This window comes from Rhamphochromis sp. 'chilingali', assembly GCF_963969265.1.
Source record: "Rhamphochromis sp. 'chilingali' genome assembly, chromosome: 19".
NCBI classification, from domain to species: Eukaryota; Metazoa; Chordata; class Actinopteri; order Cichliformes; family Cichlidae; genus Rhamphochromis; species Rhamphochromis sp. 'chilingali'.
This window is the reverse complement of record NC_137946.1, coordinates 31715007-31734545: the sequence shown is the minus strand read 5'-3', so window position 1 is coordinate 31734545 and position 19539 is coordinate 31715007. Positions and strand designations below refer to the sequence as shown.

General features: G+C 40.8%; 1 protein-coding gene across 3 annotated transcripts in view; it reads right to left on the bottom strand.

Annotated features, from left to right (window-relative positions):
- The window catches only part of sgcd (sarcoglycan, delta (dystrophin-associated glycoprotein)), a 353669-nt gene that overhangs the window by 97321 nt on the left and 236809 nt on the right, over nucleotides 1-19539 (bottom strand). For all 3 annotated transcript variants that reach the window (XM_080867176.1, XM_080867177.1, XM_080867175.1), the window contains one exon: nucleotides 6831-6932. In XM_080867176.1, coding sequence (XP_080723302.1) covers nucleotides 6831-6932 — 102 coding nt within the window. The remainder of the gene's footprint in view (nucleotides 1-6830; nucleotides 6933-19539) is intronic.

The window sequence follows — 19539 nt, the reverse complement described above, 5'->3', positions numbered from 1 at the left end:
TATAACTTCTTCATGTTTTTTGGGTGCATTTAGTCTCAATATCTTATTTCCTGGTTATGTTAGCATTTATTTCTTCACTCAGCGTTTCTTGTCCCATCCATCCATCCTCTTCAGCTTATCCATTTCAGGGTTGCAGGCGGCTAACACAGGTCCGCTTGTGTCAATTCTCCAAATATTGATACTTGCTTGTAGTTTTACTTCCCTCTTTTTTTCGCAACTTCGCAACAGCCTCAATAATCCGCTCGCCTTTCGTTGAATCCCACCTGTTTTCCATGTCTGCATTTTGGGCCCACAACATCACACTCCACATGGTCTGTATAATCTGTATAAACGTCATAGCAGAGACAGAGACAAGTAGCTGCAGCAACAAAAGGATTGCTCAGAGTTTGAGTGAGCAGCACGCTCAGCCTAGGCTGATTGTACTGGACATGTACTGGTGGAAGGAAACCCATCTCCAAACAATCAAGGACCAGCTTGGGCTGACTTCTGTAACATAACTGATTACAGTGTCATCTGCATATTGTTGTATTCTGGTTTCATTCCTATATAAAAGCAAGTTACTTACAAAATTAGTTACTAGGTTAAGTAACTTTATATAAATTTCTGTTTATGTAGAAAACAAAAAATGTGCAATTTTCAACAGTTACATTTTTCTATTTCTGCAAAATTCCATTGAAGACAGCAACTGTATTTGCAGAGTATTTTCACACCCGTTCCCCATCTTCAAAGCAAACACTGTGAGCTCATTGCATAAGGCTGCAGTAATTTTGGTCGTGGTCATTGCTCGGTGTTAGCGACTGTGATCAAAAAAGACCAATGGGTGATTTTACAGTGGCTACATCCGACCTTTTTACACAGCTTATGGCTTTTGGTCATCATTAGTTCATGAAACCTCAGTTTCTCTCAGAATTGTGACCCAGGCCTTCAGTCCTTCCCAACTTGGAGTTTTCCTGTCAAAGAAACTTAATGTAGCTCAGTATGTGGAGCCAGACACACTTAAACTAATTTCTTTGGAAAGTCCTCCAACAGTTCAGATATTTTAATCTGGACCAAACCATGGAGCTGTGATTTCCTTGGGTACATAGCAGCCACACTGATTTTAGGTTATGAATACTGACATAACTATTCAGACATTTCTTATTACTTCTATGGCAGTACACAGCAGATGCCAGTACTAATCGATGAGTTTAGCCAGCAGCAAATATTCTTGGTTAACAACGAGTCCTGAGCTTTAAAATCATCACCGTGTTCCAGCAGCAGGTCGCTTATCGTTCCATCTTCATGTAGGGTTTTTTTCCCCTGAGATGCCTCAGAGAGGCTACAGCAGGAGTCCTTCAGGGCTGTTTGTGTACACTACACGTGTTTAGTTCATTGCAGTGCGGTGCCTTTGATCCGCTCGGTCTCCCTCTTCTCTTTGTTACTAATGGAACAGACCATATTACTCCCAGCAGGATGCCTCTCACACAGAGAGGAATTTGGAGGGAAAAATAAATAAAAAATAAAATAAGAAGGGAGAGAGGAGTTAGGCGAGAGACCAGAAGAGAGATGTGTGAATTACAGTTGGTTATAGAAATGTTTCTTGGTGGCAGAGCTGCTCCGGGGGTTGAATTAAATCTCGGTGAGATGGGCCAAAGAACCAATATGTCCGGAGTAAAACATTGGCTGATTTTGGAAATTTGGGTTGAATGAAAATAAATCCACAGTGTCGAGGCTCACTTTGAAGAGCTCAAAGGTAATTTCAAGATGCAGGAGATGAGCAGTGACTGAATAGGTCTGGACGGTTGACTAATCTATGAGCTTAGTTACTCAGTTATCGTTTTTAAAAGACACCATATTTGTAAATATTCTAAAAATATCTGGTTTATTTCAGTTTTGTCCTTTTGATATTCAGGATCGGTTCTTGTCCTCCAACCAAACCATCACATTGGTTTTTTGTTCTCATACTAAGTGTTCCTGAGACATCAAACTTTTCTTTGGTAAAGCTCAGATCTGAAAGCAGTTAACGTGGACGAGGTATAAACACCTTTGATTTGGAAAATGCAGGTCCTACACACCTTCTACGTGCACTTTGTTAGAGCTCACTTATCTTTACATGCACATAACCACAAGTCATAAAAACAGGTCGACACAGAACCAATCCAACGCTTTCTGAGAATTTCTGACAGTCTGCATTTAAAGGTTGATCAGGAACGAGCTCATAAGAGACACACGTCATTATTAGTTGCCTTAACACAACAGTTGTATTAATTAGTAAATGTCAGTGACTGAGAGAAGCATGTGTGTCTGTCAGTGTGCTTCGGTCACCATAGAAAGACATTTAGACAGTTCACAGAGATACTTTAACTTAAGTCAACATTTATTTTGATTTACTGGAAAATGCACAAGAGTGACTCTCTGCTGCTACATTAGATATTTAATGTTTGAGGGTTTAAAGGGTTAATGATGGATTTTTACGCCTCAGTATGTATCTATAAAAACCTGATGCCCACTAGAAAAGATTCTGGTTTTCCCAGGATAGAGGGTGGTCTCTGCAGAGACAGAGACCACCCTCGCTAACCTCTGATATCATTTGGCTCTACAAATATGGCTGAAATATGACCGAAACCTGCTAACCTGAGGGTGACGAGTTAAATGCGTTTTAATCTTCTAGATTAAAGTACTCGAGAATCTTTAGTGCCAACCGATTTACCGATGGTTCTAACGGCCTGACTGATGGCAGCTCTTCTGGAAGTCTCCTCTTATGTCAGCCCCGAAGCAGCTAACGATGGTTAGATTAAAAGTTTTGTACAATTAGTTGCCAGAAGAAGTTTGCTGCACTTGACGCCCCCGATTTGAATAAAATAGCTTGAACTTGAACTCTATGCAAATGCGGAGCAGCCAACTTGTTTCCCCTTCACTTTAAACACAACAAAGAAGGCACTGAGGACCTGCTGACAGAGACACGTCTTACAGCAGCTTTCTGTCGCACTTTGATAACAACGGTAACTTCACTTAGACAAGCGAAGCATAAAAGGAAGCAGGAAGAGGAGCGTTGGGAAATACAGAGCGGACTGCTAAATTTTTATTTAGCGGTTGTTGTTTACCCACTCCTGGTCGACTGTGTACTGGTCTTTTCCCATCGCCTCCTCCTGGTTATCATTATTCCTCTCATATCCTTTGCTCAGTCATCCATCCCTCTCTCTGTCCCCTTTATGTTTAGCTCTCCTTAAGCTCTGCTGTTTTGTATTATGTCCCGTCTTTTACTTGCCACTTGCCCTTTCTGTTCTCAATCTGCTTTTACGTTCATCCCTCTTCACGGTACAAGAGCAGAAGGCATGATCCGCACTTTCAGCGCTGGTCTGGTATTCATATTTTATGAGCTGCTTTGCTAGTTATCGGCCATCTATCCTGATAGACGAGTTCAAACTTTGGCTTTCACCTAACGAACATGTGGGAATGCAGAGCCCAATTTATGCTCTGGGGATTTGTTATCCCCTGTTCCTGCTTCTTGGACAAGTAGTGAAACCCTTTTATTATGAATATTCCACAGTGCTATGATACTGCATTGCAAACACGGTGTGTTTGTTTGAGTTGGTGTTGAACTTGGCTGTCTCCTGCACGCCGCCTGTCAAAGCAAGCTTGCTGGTGTTCTGATTCAGTCCTCCTCCATCTGTCTCGCTGTTTCTGTCTCTATTACTGCTGCTCCTTCTTCCTCATCTCCATCTCCGTTGTTGATATGCTCTCCTCCGCTCTCTGACTCGCTCCTGTATCCCCTCTGCATTATCGGACCATCTGTCCACTACCTGCACCACAGCAATGATTGCTCCCAGAGTAGAAAAGACAAAGGGAGAGAGACCCTATCGCTTTATTGTGCCCATCTCTCCCATTTCTCTGACATCTTCTAGGCCTGGATGCTCGTGTAGTTGCTGTTTGGACACCAGGAAGCACCCCAGAATGTTAATTTGTAAAGCCAGCATAACAGGGGACCTCAGCCAGACAGCATTTCGATTGGTAAACACCAAAAATCCTACTGCAGGAACACTGAAACTGTAGCTGAGTGCAGAACGCGGGGAGAAAACGTGCTGATAATACTGACGTGTTTGCTGCTCCTGTTTGTTTCCTCAGCAAGTCTGAAACATTTGCACTAGTACAGCCACACCGTGCTCACTGTGATCAGGCAACAACCTCCCTGAGGCTGAAAACGAAGCCAAAAACTGCATTTCCTCTAATGGCCAGTTCAATCCTCATAGACCTCTATGTTAAAAGGACCAGCTCCTCCAGCCATGAAAAAAACCAGTTTCCAGCCTGCCACTAAAAATTATTTTACCCCTTCCTGTATCATAGCAACTGCACGGGGAGGGTGATGCCTTTTTTAATATACCTCACCCAGTTGGATTTTGTTAAGGTTTGAAGTCTTGGGTGACTTCACCGCGGCCAAATGTGATGCAGTATGGAAAAAAACGACCAAACAACACAACCAAGCAGTGACGGCCTTTACAACACTTCAAGTGTTTCTCATCTTCATGTTGCTGTCTGCAAATATCTCCCAAAATTATGTCTGAAAAGTGGAAATGAACACTGGAACGTTTTGCTTCCAAACCTCTGAGCTTGTAGCAATATTGGTAAATAAAAGGGTTCCTTTTACCCCTTCTTCTCTCTGGCTGATTTAAATGGACGATACGTTATAGTAACCGGATCAATTTTTAATATTAATGTTACATTAGCAAATATATATTTATATTAGCGTCCTCGGCCTCCTGCCTCGTTTGAATACCCATTTACTTATTATGGGTGGTGACTTTGTGCTTGGACCCTGATGGATAGATCGTCTGTAAGAACTGGATACTCGACAACAAAGTCAGCTTCTTATTTACAGTCCTTTTTTTCAACCTACGGCATCTCGGACATTTGGCGTTTTTTACACCCACAAGACAGACAATATTCCTTTTTTTCAAATGCTCAAACCTACAGTAGAATTGACTATTTTGTTACTGATAACAAACTAACCAAATATGGCAGTGAGACACAGACTTAGGCGTTAGAGAGAAGGTCAAACCACGAGCTCTGTTCATGAAGCTCAAAGGAATTTGCTTCATGTCGAGGTTTTGGACACGTCAGACTCAGAGGATATGCAGTGGCTGACAGCCATATCTTATGGGACTTGAGAATGCTTCAGGATACTGAGCTTTAGCCTGCTGGCATTATAACCTGACCCAAATACATGTGGAAGGAAAAGGAAGTCAGATCATCAGTTACTCTTCTGAGAACACGCGCCTGCTTCAACATAACCTGTTTTAACATAGTTTTGGATTTCTTTTTAGGTTCAGACATTTGCTGAAATCAGCTTGTCGTACGTGCAGCTGAGTTGATAGCACTCGGAGTCCCAACTGGATTGTCTCACATGCTTAATTCTCACTGTAGGAAGCTCAAATTCCCACTACCACACCTACAATCATTAGACACTTCACACCTTCTCAATCTCACCTCATTTCGAGTATTATCAGTCAAGTGTTTCACAGCGCACTAAAAAGTATGAGACAAACTGTATTTTTGCTAGAAGGTAATTTGCAAAGCAGTTTTTAGTTCATGTGATGAGTGATAAAAAAGACTAAGTGCTAATGTATCGATGAGCTGCTGCTGCTGATTTTAAAGTATTTCAAATGGTGATTTAACCACATTTCACACATTGCTGTGGGATACGCTGACTCCCTGTGCTACGGGAATTTGTAGGGCCAGGTTTGACTGTTTTGGATGGTTTGGATAACAAAATGAGCCAAAGTCACACTGAAGGTGATAACACAAGACCTAAATACAGTAACTCACAGTATTTTGCCATAATGGAAGAATATAAAGCAATGGCGCTCTAACAGGACAAGCAAGGCAAACTGTTTTTGCCTTGTCAAATCTAAAAATAGACACAACGTAATAGTTGTCAAGGTAAAACAATCTCCTTCCATCTTAGACAGTAACGCCATAAATGTCCTCACCAGTTTGCGTCCATCCTTTACTGGCTGCAGTCGGCTACTGTAGCTAAAAGCATCACTTGTTTTGTACTTATAGGAAACTGTAGCTGTCTCCGTTTTACGAGTGGTGGTTTGTGCATGTGCACTGTGGACAAACCTCTATGGTAAACTGATGGGAAGCCAGCTGCTGGCTGAGCTTTCACTACTCTGAGATCTGCTGTGCTTTGTGTCGAAACAGCTAGAATGATTAGCTAAACAAGCTTCAGTGATTTAGCATCATAACAGATGGGTTTAGTTTTGCTACCCACCTTTTTAAAAGTGTGTGATGTAGAGAAGGTAGAGGAGGATTTACAGAATATTAAACAGAATTAAGTATATAAAATGAGCTCAAGCTTAAACATATGCAACAGTAATATTAATGTATTTAACGCTGATGGGGAACATTTTTCTGAAGAAGAACATTTTTTGCTAATACTTCATGCACAACTTTCCATGTTACAGTTCTAGGTGTACTGCGGTGTTTTCATCATTATTGCTTCTTGTCCTAAAGGAATGGTTTGGAAAATTCCTGCACCACTTGTCATCGTCAGTCACAGCAAGGATGTACTCACTTGCTTTACTGTGTAGACTCCCATGTTAGAAGATAAATATTGTGCTCATACCACTGCCTTTTTCATGGCTCTTAAATGGTGTGCATGAATGTAGCTGTAAGGACCATTAATAGCAAAGTCACCCATGTCTGAATGACAAAGCTTCCAGTTTAACAGCTTACTGAAGGCACAAATGTTCCGTAGCCTAATCCATGTTTAAAAAAGGGTCAAATTGCAGGATGGATGTGTGCAGTACAGTATGTACCAAGTAAGGTGTGCATTCATGCGAGTCACTTACTGGTTTGGACTGGATTTCTTTGGCATAGAGGGGTTGGAGGAACTCAGAGTCCCCCTCCAGTTTCAGGCCCTTCTCTGTTATTCTGAGGTTTCCCATCCCATCCTGTGCAGGAGACAGACACGCTCTCAATTAGGACATTATCTTCACATACATATGTTATTTTTATTTCTACATCCAGCCAAATTGCATTACAGCAAATACAGATCACAGATGTGAATTTCAAATGAATAAAGTGTTGATGCTGCTGGAGCACAATCACTGCAACAATTACTGCTTGACAGTCTGGTATCAACAAACAGCACTTTGCACTCATTTAACATGAAAGTGTAATATTTGTGATTATATATGCAAAGCCCAGGGTTCACTTTCTAGATCTGCATTTATTAAAATAACCCCAAATGATGGGAAAACACAGATCTGTGCGAGCTAAGGTGAAACAGACTCATTTTCCCAGAATCATCTGAGTCTGCATGCAGTTACATAAAAACAGCTTCACAGGATTCAAGGAGGACATACAGACGATACGGTAACACGATGAATTCAACCTTTATGTATATTTTCTTCTTGTTCCAAACATCGAGTCTGAGCGTTTACACGCGCTAACCCTCTGCAGGCTGCTGTCTCCGTGTATTCTGTGCCAATATGGGGCTCAACCTTGAACAGGAGTTGCTGTGTGTGTCCAACACCTGCCACTTTATTTCTGACACCTGCAGCTTGATAACAAGCACCTGGTATTTATCTATATGGCGAGATGGCTGCGTGCAGGGGAAAAAATTAAACATCACATGCACACCTGATGGTACGAGGAAAGATGTTATTTTGTTTCACACTCACAGAGATACAAACTCTAAATACTGTACACAGAGCATATTAGACAAATTAAACTGTATCTCTGGGTGAGCAGCTCCTCTAATCTCTTCTAATCTTTTTTTAATGCAGTGATATTGGTTGAGACTTGACTTCAGCATTAGTAATACAAACTAAGCCATAGGCTAACATGATGTGCAGAATTCATACATACAATTGAGCAGTTTGTTTAGATATTTACAGCAAAAGGGTGTTCAGTATGTAACTGCAGCCAATGCAAACTGACCGGAATGCCTCGAAGAACTGAATATGCAAATGACATGAGGGATATTTCCATTTCAAAGCAGGATTCTGTGATTTGCATCCAATATTGTGCCAGAAATATTAAGTTTATGCCAGGAAATAGCAGAGACAAACACTTTTAAAATTCAGATGGTCAGAAAACACATTAACCTATCGGTTTTATCGGAGACTGGTGTGTGATCTGGTTCTTCAGTGTAGGAAAGACAGTCACAAATCGCCCAAAATACAGCTGCACACTGTGCACTGCAGTGCTCTTACAGAACTTATATTTAAAACACAAGTTTAAAAAATTGAAGGTGAATAGAGTCAAATTTGATTCGCGAGTTGGCAAGACAACTTTGACCACATTACAAGCAAAGCACAGACTCTATAAGCAGGCTTTGAAAACAGGAGATAAACATTCATGTTGTAAAATTTCATCTTAATGTGGTTGGTTAAATGGTACGCATCAGTCCCACAGGTCTACAGAGCAGCCGGTGAACACCTGGCAACCCCCGGTCATCCGGTTGGCGAGTGCTGGAGGTTGTTGCTAAGCACAATGTAAGAAAGTGCTGCACCAAAACCTCAAACTTTTTGCATGTAAAGTTGCTCTAGTAGAGTCAGGGAACAGTGAAAGCCAAATGAGTCTAGTTTATGTGCATTTAAAATATGACTTTGTTAAAATAGATTGTTTGTGTTTGTGTGAATGTCTTAAATAATCAGGTCACATCTTATCGTAATGACCTTGTAGTACCATATCACCTCATTAGAGCACTTCGCTCTCGCTCTGCAGGCCTACTTGTTGTTCCTAGAGTATTTAAAAAGAGAATGGGAGGCAGAGCCTTCAGTTTTCAGGCCCCTCTTCTGTGGAACCAGCTTCCAGTTTGGATTCAGGAGACAGACACTATCTCTACTTTTAAGATCAGGCTTCAAACCTTCCTAAACAAAGACCCACAGTTGAAACTGCATTTTGTTTTCTTATATTAAGATATTGCAGAGATACTAAATGTGTAGTTAAAGACAGACAGAAGACAGCGAGGGGAGTTTCACTTGTCCCGTCCACTTAAAGTGGATCAAAGCGAGCTGCACGTGTCTCACCACTTAAATGAGTTTGACATCGCTGCGATAGTTTGAATGCAGCGTTACGCAGTGATGCTGTAGGACTACATGTGCAAAATCTTTCTGGAAGCCACAAACATAAACTCATTAACAGTTGTGCAATTACTGCAAAGCTCCTTCCTAAACCAGTGGTGAGAGATTCTTAACTTAACGACAGCACGTGTGGAGTCGCCAGCAACTGAACACCTGCTGCTTCTGTCACCCCAACCAGTCGCAGCAGATGGCCCCGCCCCTTCCTGAGCCTGGTTCTGCTGGAGGTTTCTTCCTGTTAAAAGAGAGTTTTTCTTTCCCACTGTCGCCAAAGTGCTTGCTCATAGGGGGTCATATGATTGTTGGGTTTTTCTCTGTATGTATTATTCTAGGGTCTACCTTACAGTATAAAACACCTTGAGGCGACTGTTGTTGTGATTTGATGCTATATAAATAAAATGGAATTGAATGTGTGGAGAACACAAGAAAGAATGTTCAATACCAAAGTATTACAGAGGGAAGTCTGACTTCTTTAAATAACAAGCTAATGGAAATCTTAAACTAAAACTCGCCAATCCAGAGTAAAAATTCGTTTTAGTGTCGACTCTTTCAGGATCCAAGAAACAAATTCAGATTGTCCCACTCTCGAAGTCCATTTACGAAACCTGCGCCCACAAATGCTCATGGATACGAAACACCTGATTGGGAAATTAAGCAAGTTAAGGTGGCACAGGGCAAATACTTTACATTCTCAACAGAATCTGTGCAAACATATTTGCAAAAGTGAAATTACAAGAAATTAGTCACAAAGCAAATTCTCAAGTGCTTCGAAGGAGCACAAAATACTGTCAAGGTATCTGAAACGAAACCACATCTGTTACAGTTCATCGTTCTCCTTCCGTCAGATTGTTATAAATACAACAGAAGTTGCCAATCATTCGAAGGTATTGCAGCCGGGTTACAGAGGCTTCTGTTGCCTCCGCCTGTCTACAAAGCAGAGACCAAAGGATATTAACCATTGAAGATAAGAGGAGATTTGGTGAGAGATCTGCTATTGAGCTGCTTTGATTCAAACACAACCGGCTCAGCTGACCCTTCACTTTCCATCCAGTCATTATATAGATTATATGAGATTACTCACTGGATTGTCTCCAGATAAGAGGCGTCAGTGTGATAGTGAAATAAAGAAAAGAGAAAAAAGCCAGCTATCTGCTCATGTGATCTCCTTCTGCAAAGACTCTTCTTTTTGTTTTCCCTCCGTCTTTTGATCCCCGGTTCCAACGAGCAAATGGAGATCAGGACCCTTGAAATCCCAAAGTAACTGAGGATGGTTTGCAAGCCTCCTCCATGTAATCCGTCCCCCCGCTGTGCAAAACGTATTAAAATTCTGGCACCGCTGCAGAAACGAAGAGGTGAGTCCTGGACGTGTCACGACTGCGAATTATCCCCTGGTGGAAATCAGCGGGGCCGTTAGCGAAGGCCCACAGATGTCATTTAAACTCAATTTCTGAAACTTTGATGACGAAAGCCAACGGTAAGAAATAAGATGTGTTTATTTTCCGTCTTCTACATTTTTCAGGAGCACAGGTACTCTAAGAAAGAGGTAACCAGAGATTCATGCGATGCATGTTTACTGAAATGTCCAGCAGGGGTTCGGCCCAGCGGAAGGTTTAAAATCCCTGAAGATGCATAAAGCTTAAAAATGTTGTGCTTCAGACAGTTCAGAATCTCTGTTTCTACATTTCATACATTTTCTCCTCTGCTGAGATATCAGAATACGCTCTTTCTCAGTAGGCCGACATTTAGATAAACAACTTACATGGATTTGCTTCTTTCAAACACAATGGTTGAATGTTGAGGTTCAGAAAAATCCAAACTTAATTATGGGATAAAATAATAAAATAAACTGACTCTCATGGACTTTTCAGCTTCATCAGAAATGAATGTAAAGTCCATTCAAGAGCCAGTAATCATACTGATGGCAGTGTTACTCACCACCAGGGGTGTAATGAGTAAGGTTATACCTGAGTTTTGTGCATTTCTCTAACTTTGGTTTTTGGTTATGATCCAGTCTCATTCAAGTGGTTGAGCCTGAGGAAAAATAATTTTATGAACTCTATTATTCTGATATATTTCCGGTTTACCATCAAAGCCCCCCACGCCTAACTATTAATCATCAGAGGGGCTCCGTAGATAAGTGATATGGATGTGCCTGAAACCTTCATTTTTCTTTTTATGTGACCACCAGGGGGCAACGCCTGTGGTATTGGGGTCTATGGGAAAATGGCCGTTGCTCTTAATGCGCAGTAAACATTTTCCTGACCAGTTCAATTGCTTGTTTTAAGACTTATTATATAAAAAGCTGTTTATTTTGTGAATTATAGTCCCTAATACAGTCAGAAAGGGGGATGAAGCAGTAAGTGTTTACCAAGCATACAGTGGCCCCTGATTCCACAACCTGGTTTCAATGAGGTTGAGCAAAGCTGGAGGATTTCTACACATGTGATTTCCTTCTTTTATATACGTTATGTTGAGAACATAAATTAATCTTGTGGGAAGATTGGATACAACACAAATTTTGTGTAATTCAGTTTAGTTGTATTTGCATAGCGCCAAATCAAACAACAGTTGCCACAAAGTGCTAATGTTAGCTGTTTGGCTAGTTAACAGCTATCATTTGTAGACACTGAGGTTACAACTTGGTGTTGTGACATAGTTTAGCATTTATGCATATTCAATTCTTGTATTAAGTAAAGAAGAATTGGACACTATGTGCAGTCTAAGGCTAAATAAGTTATAAAAGTTGATAAAATGTGGCAGCTAGTGCTGGTAAGCCCTGTTATATCATCACAGCATGGGTCTATTAAAATTCACACCCTATACAAGGAAGTATGCAGTAACATGTACTATGTGAACATGTCCAAAGAGAAGTATCCCAGTTAGACACAGTATCAGAATCATTACAGCTGCAGAGGGAGATAGGGGTCGCTAAACAAACCGTTTAATATGAGTATGTTTATGTATTAGTTTGCTATCAGAGTTTAACTGTCTCAGCACCACAGAGAGACTAAAAGCTGGGCTGAGTTTGAAATCAGTTCCTTTTTATTCTACACTACACCACATTGGCTGCTTCTAAATGTGAAATACATGCTTTATATAGTATCCATAGCATATGCACTACCCACACTTCAGGATTCAAAGAAATAACTTTGAACGTAACCTCGTCTCGACTCTTTCAGGGGGAACAAGAGACACAAAATCCTCAGTCTGTGTTCGTGACTCTGCTTTTGTTCTTTCAATTCAAGCCAGGTATTCTGCAAATGACAGTCTCCCTGCTGCCACTGTTTTAACCAAGCAGTTTTAATGGTTCACATTATGAGTGAAAGACTCCAAGCTGTCATAGCTGTGATACAAGGACTGCAGGACAAAAGCAACAATTTAAATTTCAGACGTATTTTTGGATATATGAAGCCACACTGACGAGGTGACTCAGGTGGTTATCTGTGCAGCCATGTTCGATGTGACATCATTCTTTCTATAAGATGGAAGTTGAAATCTAATTCTTCACCTTTCTGAAAAACTGCAGTTCGACTCGCCTCACCTTTTCCTTTTTTATTCTCTGCAGTGAGCAGTGCACTGCAGCCGGCACAGCGAGCCATGAATAATTCAGGATGGCTCTGACCAGGACAGAGGCCTCTGAACACTCAGGTGTGCCTTCTTACCTCTTCTCTCCTACCCTCTACCCTCGTCTCCCATTGTTCTCTTCTTCGTTGCGATTCGCAGTTTGACATTAATCATCTTCTTGCAATCCTGCCCCTTGCTCAGGCCCCGTGCTGATCATCCTGTTGTCACTTTTAGATACCTCTGGCTACGTGGTTTTTCCTGGCCCCTGCCTGCCACTCTTTTATTTTTACTGTCACTCGATATTTCTACTTGAACAGCAATAATACATTTTCTTCCATTACATCCATTCATTCTCTTCACCTCTGTCCCTCCTTGTCTGCCGCTTGAACTGAAAGGTGCTGCTACTCAGGCGGCATGAAATCTAAAGTAGCCTGCTGTCAGAGCCAAACGAACAGAGCAGATTATGACATGATTCAGACGGCAGCCGTTGCTTTGACAATAACGCCTAAACTGTTCAACAACACTGAGAATATCACTAAGAGTACTCAGCATCTATAATTTTATCTCAGAGCTGCTGCTGTTGACTATTTAAATGCTATTTAATGTGCACCAACAGCCTTCACAGTACAACTGCTTATTTTTTTTATTCAGTGTCCAGATATTTTTACTTCCATCATGAAGTCATTACCCTGAAGCCAACCAAAATATGCTCTCCATGTTCACGGCTCTTGGTCATCAGTAGCTTTTTGGGGAATGTGCAGCAAAAACTATGTAATTAAAGCAAAACTTCAGTAAAACAATGATCGGCTCCATGTGCCAGCAACATGAAATGCATTTCTAATGCACCGTTTCCAAATCAAATGGAGAGAATTCAAGATACTCAGTGGATAGCACCAGTTTAGGAGAAGCTTTTGACACAGTAACATGTTAATATTTTAGCAGTAGATCGGCATTTTGTGAGCAATTTTATGCCCAATAAACAAGCCTGTCATCCATGGGAGGATCTGCCAGTCCTACTTTATTCTCAAAAGACCACAAGCAGCTCGACAGCAACGTTACCATCAGCAACCATTATTGCCAAATCCAAAGCCACTACACGCTGTTGGGTCAATGCATTTTGCTTCTCTGGGGTCTGAAAGCCACCACTCGCCTGTATTTGATGCAATCTATAATCAATGGTATACTGTAACTGTGATCAGGAGTTTCTGGAGATTTTTAAAAAGGTAAATTGATTAAATTTATATATAGTAATACCATTTTAACAGTAAGATTTAATAAATATGACATTTTTATCTAACTTTTATGTAAAAACTCATTATAGTAATAAGCTTTCTTTCTTTCTAAGTTAGATGTCAAAAGCCATATTTCAGCTATGATCACAAATTAACAGCAGAGTGCAGTTAACAACAGTACATTTGCATTGTAGCAGTGTTTGACCACATTTATAGGTAATTTCATTGTTTTCGTGCGTAAAAAAATCTTTTATTTAAAAAACAACAGACAGCTAACGTTGATTAGGGTTGTGATGTTAACGTTAACATTAATTTTAGTAACTTATTTCTATTTTTCTGGCATCCAGACTACAGATTTTTTTCCCCTTTTACACTGCAGGTCTCTTATTGAAAAAGAGTGCACGTCATTAAGAGTGAAAGCTGGGGTTGGGTTACAAAGCAGCTTGCAGAGGCAGCAGGATCCCTGAGAAGACTAAAACAACTAAACGAAATGTGAGATTTGGCAGAACTGGTGTTAAGATTAGCTGCTGAATGGGTTCAACTTCACACACTTCACTTTTTTTCTCTTTGTAAAACATTTGTTATTTAAAAATCATGTAAGTATAAAATGTAGGAAGAGTAAAATCAAACCTCTCAATCATAACATCGAATCAGTGTTCTCAGAAGTTAAACCAGGTGAGCTGCAGGAATATTTGCCTACATTTCAGATAAACCTGCCCATCAATTTATGCTGTTTAAACTGTCGGTGGCAGCCTTTAGCTCTTAGCTTGTGTCTTATTTCCCTTACATTTGTGAGGCCATGACAGCTTGGTATATAACTCATCAGACATATACCGAGCTCCCTCCGTGTCCAGGACTCCTTATCTTAATCCCTTTTTTTGCTCTTTGTTCCTTTCTCTCTCCACAGCATTTGCTGCAATAAGGACTAAACTGATCTCCACTCAGCCCGGCATTCCCTCCACTGTCACCTCCCCATAAGCCTGATAGTTATTGAGAATATATTGTTTTTCGTGCGTGTTTACTTGTTTCATTGAGAATGTGTGCTATAGCCATGGCTTCTCTGTTTACCTGGACCTGTGTTGGTGTATAAGCGCAGGAAGAAATGTCTGTCTTGCAAATAACATTTGTGCCTCTCTTATGCCCAGCTGTGTGCTACAGCAGAGACAGAGAGGGGTTGATGACAAGGAAGGGGGAGAGGAGCAGCGAGGAGAACAGGCACATATAAAGACTGATGTAACACTGGATCTTCTCTCTGCTCATATCTGTCCTCTTATCTGTATCCTATTTCTCTATCCACACCATCTCTCTCTGTCTGTCGTGCTCCTGCTTCTCCTTCACCGAAGCAGATGTCTTCAAAGAGCCAGTAGTCGCTGCTGTCAATAATGTGGAGCTCTTGGCCTATTATTGAGCGTCTGCATCGATATGCATCAAGCCACCACCCGAGGCTAAAGCAAATATAGCCGTCTCTGGGGGAAATACTACAAGGAGCGAGACTTTTTGTATACCACTGAGCTAATCACACTTCTGCATGCTTAAAAGTAAAAGCTGCGTTTGAATACTCCTACACAGGACAAGTTATTCTGGGATCAAGTGCTGCACAGTTCAGTGCTACACTTGAAGAAAACTAGGCCCATAATAAAGACGATAAGATGCATTGCCAGAGGGTACGTTAATGTAGGTGGATACTTTATTTTTCTGTTTTCAATAAACAGAAAATATAAACTCTTCTTTTATTCTCACAGAGTGTGACGAGCAAACATCAGGAGCTGTGAAATACAGAAACACTTGTCCTGTACATGTCTACAGTAAGTGCTCTCCTCTGCCTACAAACAGGATCAGAAGTCAGTGACAAACAACAACCCAGTAAGATAGAACTTGTGTAACTGGATCTAACTAAGCTCCAACAAAGAGGCTTTTTAAAATATTTTTGGCTAAATGTAACCTCACTACATTTGGTGTGGTATGTTCTTTGTCTCCACTAATACTTCAGTTGAATTCTCCATTTAGAGCCTGAGGTTTTAAACTGGATACACTTAAATTATTTGGTAATTCTACATCGGCAGGTATGAACATGAATAGTCATTCGTCTCTCTGAACTAGCCCTGCGATGCACTGTAACCTGTCCTGGTGTACCCAGCATCTGGGATAGCTTCCAGCCACCCCCAGGACCCTGAATTAGAAAAGCAGTTGAGGGAATGGCTTGATAGATTGTAGGCAGAGGATGCCAGCTACACTTCTATCAGTACTACTACTGGGTTGACTCCCTTTTGCTTTCAGAACTGCCTTTAATCTTTTTGGCAAAGATCTAACAAGGTGTTGGAAACATTCCTCTTGATGGCACCACACAGTCCTTGCATGCTTCGTGTTGTTTACACCACATTCTGACCCTACCATCTGAATGTTGCTGCAGAAATTGAGATTCATCAGACCAAGCAATACTTCTTCCAGGTTTGGTGAAGCCGTGTGAACTGTAGCCCACGTTTCCTGTTCTTTGTTGATATAGGTAGAAACCATTCAGGTCTCCTGCTGCTGTAAACCATCTGCTCATAGGTCTGATGTGTTGTGGGTTGATGGTTCCTTTTCTACGTCTTTGCTGTAATGAGTTCATTATTTGAGTTATTGTTGCCTTCAGATTGGTTTGAAGCAGTTTGACCATTTTCTGCAGTAGAAATATTTTCATCCTTTTGGACCATGGTCGTGTGGGAAGATCCCAGCATATCAGCAGTTTCCGCAATATTCACAGTAGACTGACACCAACAACCAGCCACAATCAGAGCCACAAAAATCACCTTTCTTCCACATTCTGATGCTCGGCTTGAACTTTAACTTCAGGTTGTTTGGCCTTTTCTATGTGCGTGTGACTGGCTAACTAGATATTTGCATTAGTAAGCAGTAGAATATGTGTAAAACAGACTAATAAAGTGCCTGATGAGTGTGCAAATCACCACTGATAACAGCTGAAAACTACCACTTAATGGGCTGATAACCTTTGAAACAAGTGCAAAGGCAGGTCATTGGTATAAACAGAGCAAAGCTCACAAGCAGACTGTTCTTAGTTACACAATCCAAGTTCAGAAGGCGGATCTGAAGGACCCACAGTAATGGCAGCAGAAAGAGATCAAACTTGGAGTCTAATATTAATCCAAGTTTGTGTAAGTGCATTTGCTCCCAAAAGGCAAAAATAATAACATTGGTTCCTCTTCACAGGGCGTCTTGTGTAAGGTGACATGTAACCTGACAAAAACAGGGTACCTGGGCGTGAGGAGTGGGTCATCAACTAATTGTAAGCTCTGTGTTTTGATCCCCAGCTTCAGGACATTGAATAATAATAAATAATAAATAGATGCACTGGGATCAATTTTTCCCTCGACTCGTCCATTTATGTGCACAAATGTGTGCATAACAGATAAAGTGCTGTATGCACAGAACAAAGCGCCCTATGAATGCGTGCATGAATGGGTGAATTTGGCTTGAAGTGTGAAGTGCTTTAAGCGGTCGATAAGAGAAGTGCTATATAAATACATTCCATTTACCTTATCAGTGTTTGTTTGCCGTAACCACAGTTTTTCTCTGGCTTTAATCAAACTGGACTTTCCATTTGCCAATAAAGTAGAAAGCTTACACTACAAACAAAAACTTTGGCCATCAGAACAATCTGAAAGATGCTATGTTCACAGTATTTTCTGCACACGCAGCAGCAGTGGCTTCAAATAATCGACTGACCCGAAACTGACTGTGGCAGCAAAGATACACAGGTTGAGTCCTCCCATTTCAGGGCAAATCAGGCTGCGTTTCTTGGCTCCATCAGAAGAGGCCTTTGAAACAGGACTTCAGACAATCTAGCCCCTGAGCAGGGACGCAGCAAGAGACAAAACAAACCCTTTCATGAATTTGTTACAGTCAGGGTGAAAACGGTAAAAGCCCAACAAATCTGAGCTACAGGTTCTCGGGAACTTATACTGTCCACCACAATATGCTGAAACCTTGTCTGCACAGGCTGCTTTGGTCATAATCCTTGTTTAGTATTTGTTTAGCATTAAATAGCTGCCTGTGTAAACCATGTCCTTCAGGTGGAATTTGAGTCTTAATTCTTTACTTAATTCGACATCGGCTAATAATAATAAATATCTCAAATGTGAAACCGCAAAGCATTCTTGCTTCAGAGATACGCTTTTCTCATCAATTTCTAATGTGACGAACAACAAAATCCCACAAACTAGGTGAGGGGACAAATGTCACAATCACACTTCCAGAAGAAAAGTTTGAAGTCTGGTCACATTTTACTTTTCATTTTGACTCTGTACCCCACCTCTCACCCTGACAGTCGAGAAAGGCTTCAGTGGTTAACTGGATGGACAGTTAGATGGATGGATTGTAGGTAGAGGTGGATATTCCCAGACACCTCAGTATATATCATCACATTACTTCACTAACGATGACATTATTGTGATTTTTTACATTTTGCAATATGCTGAGTAATGCAATAACATTTATTTATTCCCCTTTTCAACTGCTAATTATATCCTCGACACTAAAATTTGTTCAATTCAATATATTAACTTCTCTCAGTTCAGCTAGTTTAAAGCAGATTAACACTGTGATTCAAACCTGCTATAATGTTGTCATAAGACAGAGTCACTCTGTCTGGGATTGAATGGGATCAAGCTGGCACTCACACGCAACCTGTTTCTGATAATTCAGCTATTAACTGTGAAAAATCACATATGTATACATATTTAAATAGCCTACTCTATATAACTTGTCCATGCTCTTAAACTTTCTTTTATTATTGTGTTTATTTCCTGTTTTTATGCCTGTCTGATTTGCTCTGTACAGTGTCCTTGGGTGTTTTGAAAGGTGCTTTTAAACAAAATGTATTATTATGATTATGATTATTGTTATTTGTTTCTGTCTACACAAACACAAAGAAACGCACATATAACAATTACATTTATGTTAAACAACCTTCCTGTTCTGCAGGAAGGTTGTTTAACATAACATAATTTTTTTTGGTTGAGTTGATTTAGCATAGAATAGAATAGAATAGAATAGAATAGAATAGCCCTTTATTGTCATTGTACATGTACAACTGTGCACTAATGTAAGTTTGCTCAGACGCTATCTCAGGATTTTGGTGATGTTCTCTCTCGTTCACAGTATTTTGACCCCCGACCCTAATGGATTGATGGTTATGTATCCCATGACACTGATGATACCAGTGGAGCACTTTTGCCCACGGTCTCTTCACATGTGTTTTGGATGCTGAGGGATTTCTATTGAACTCTGTTTTTTAACTGCAGGTAGAAAATCAAAGGTTGAGGTGCACCAAGTGTGCAACAACGCTGACTGGCCGTGACCGAGCACCATTATGTAGCCAGGTGAAAACCATTATGTGGTCACCACCTTACTACAGGGAAGAACTGTGTTTATTGTCTTATTAACCAACATAAACCTGCTTATGTTTCAAATGCAAAAGAAAGAGCCCTCCGGCCGGCTGGGAGCCCACTCGGAGAGTAAAATTTAAGCACCTTCGGACAGCAGCAATGTGTTTCCTGCAATCCATTCCCTCTACACTCCCGCATCACTGAGTGCTCTTTCAATCAGCCTCCGTTGTCCCCGTGTGGCTGCCAGAAGCCAACATGGCCAAACTCCAAACTAATACATTTTCCAATTGA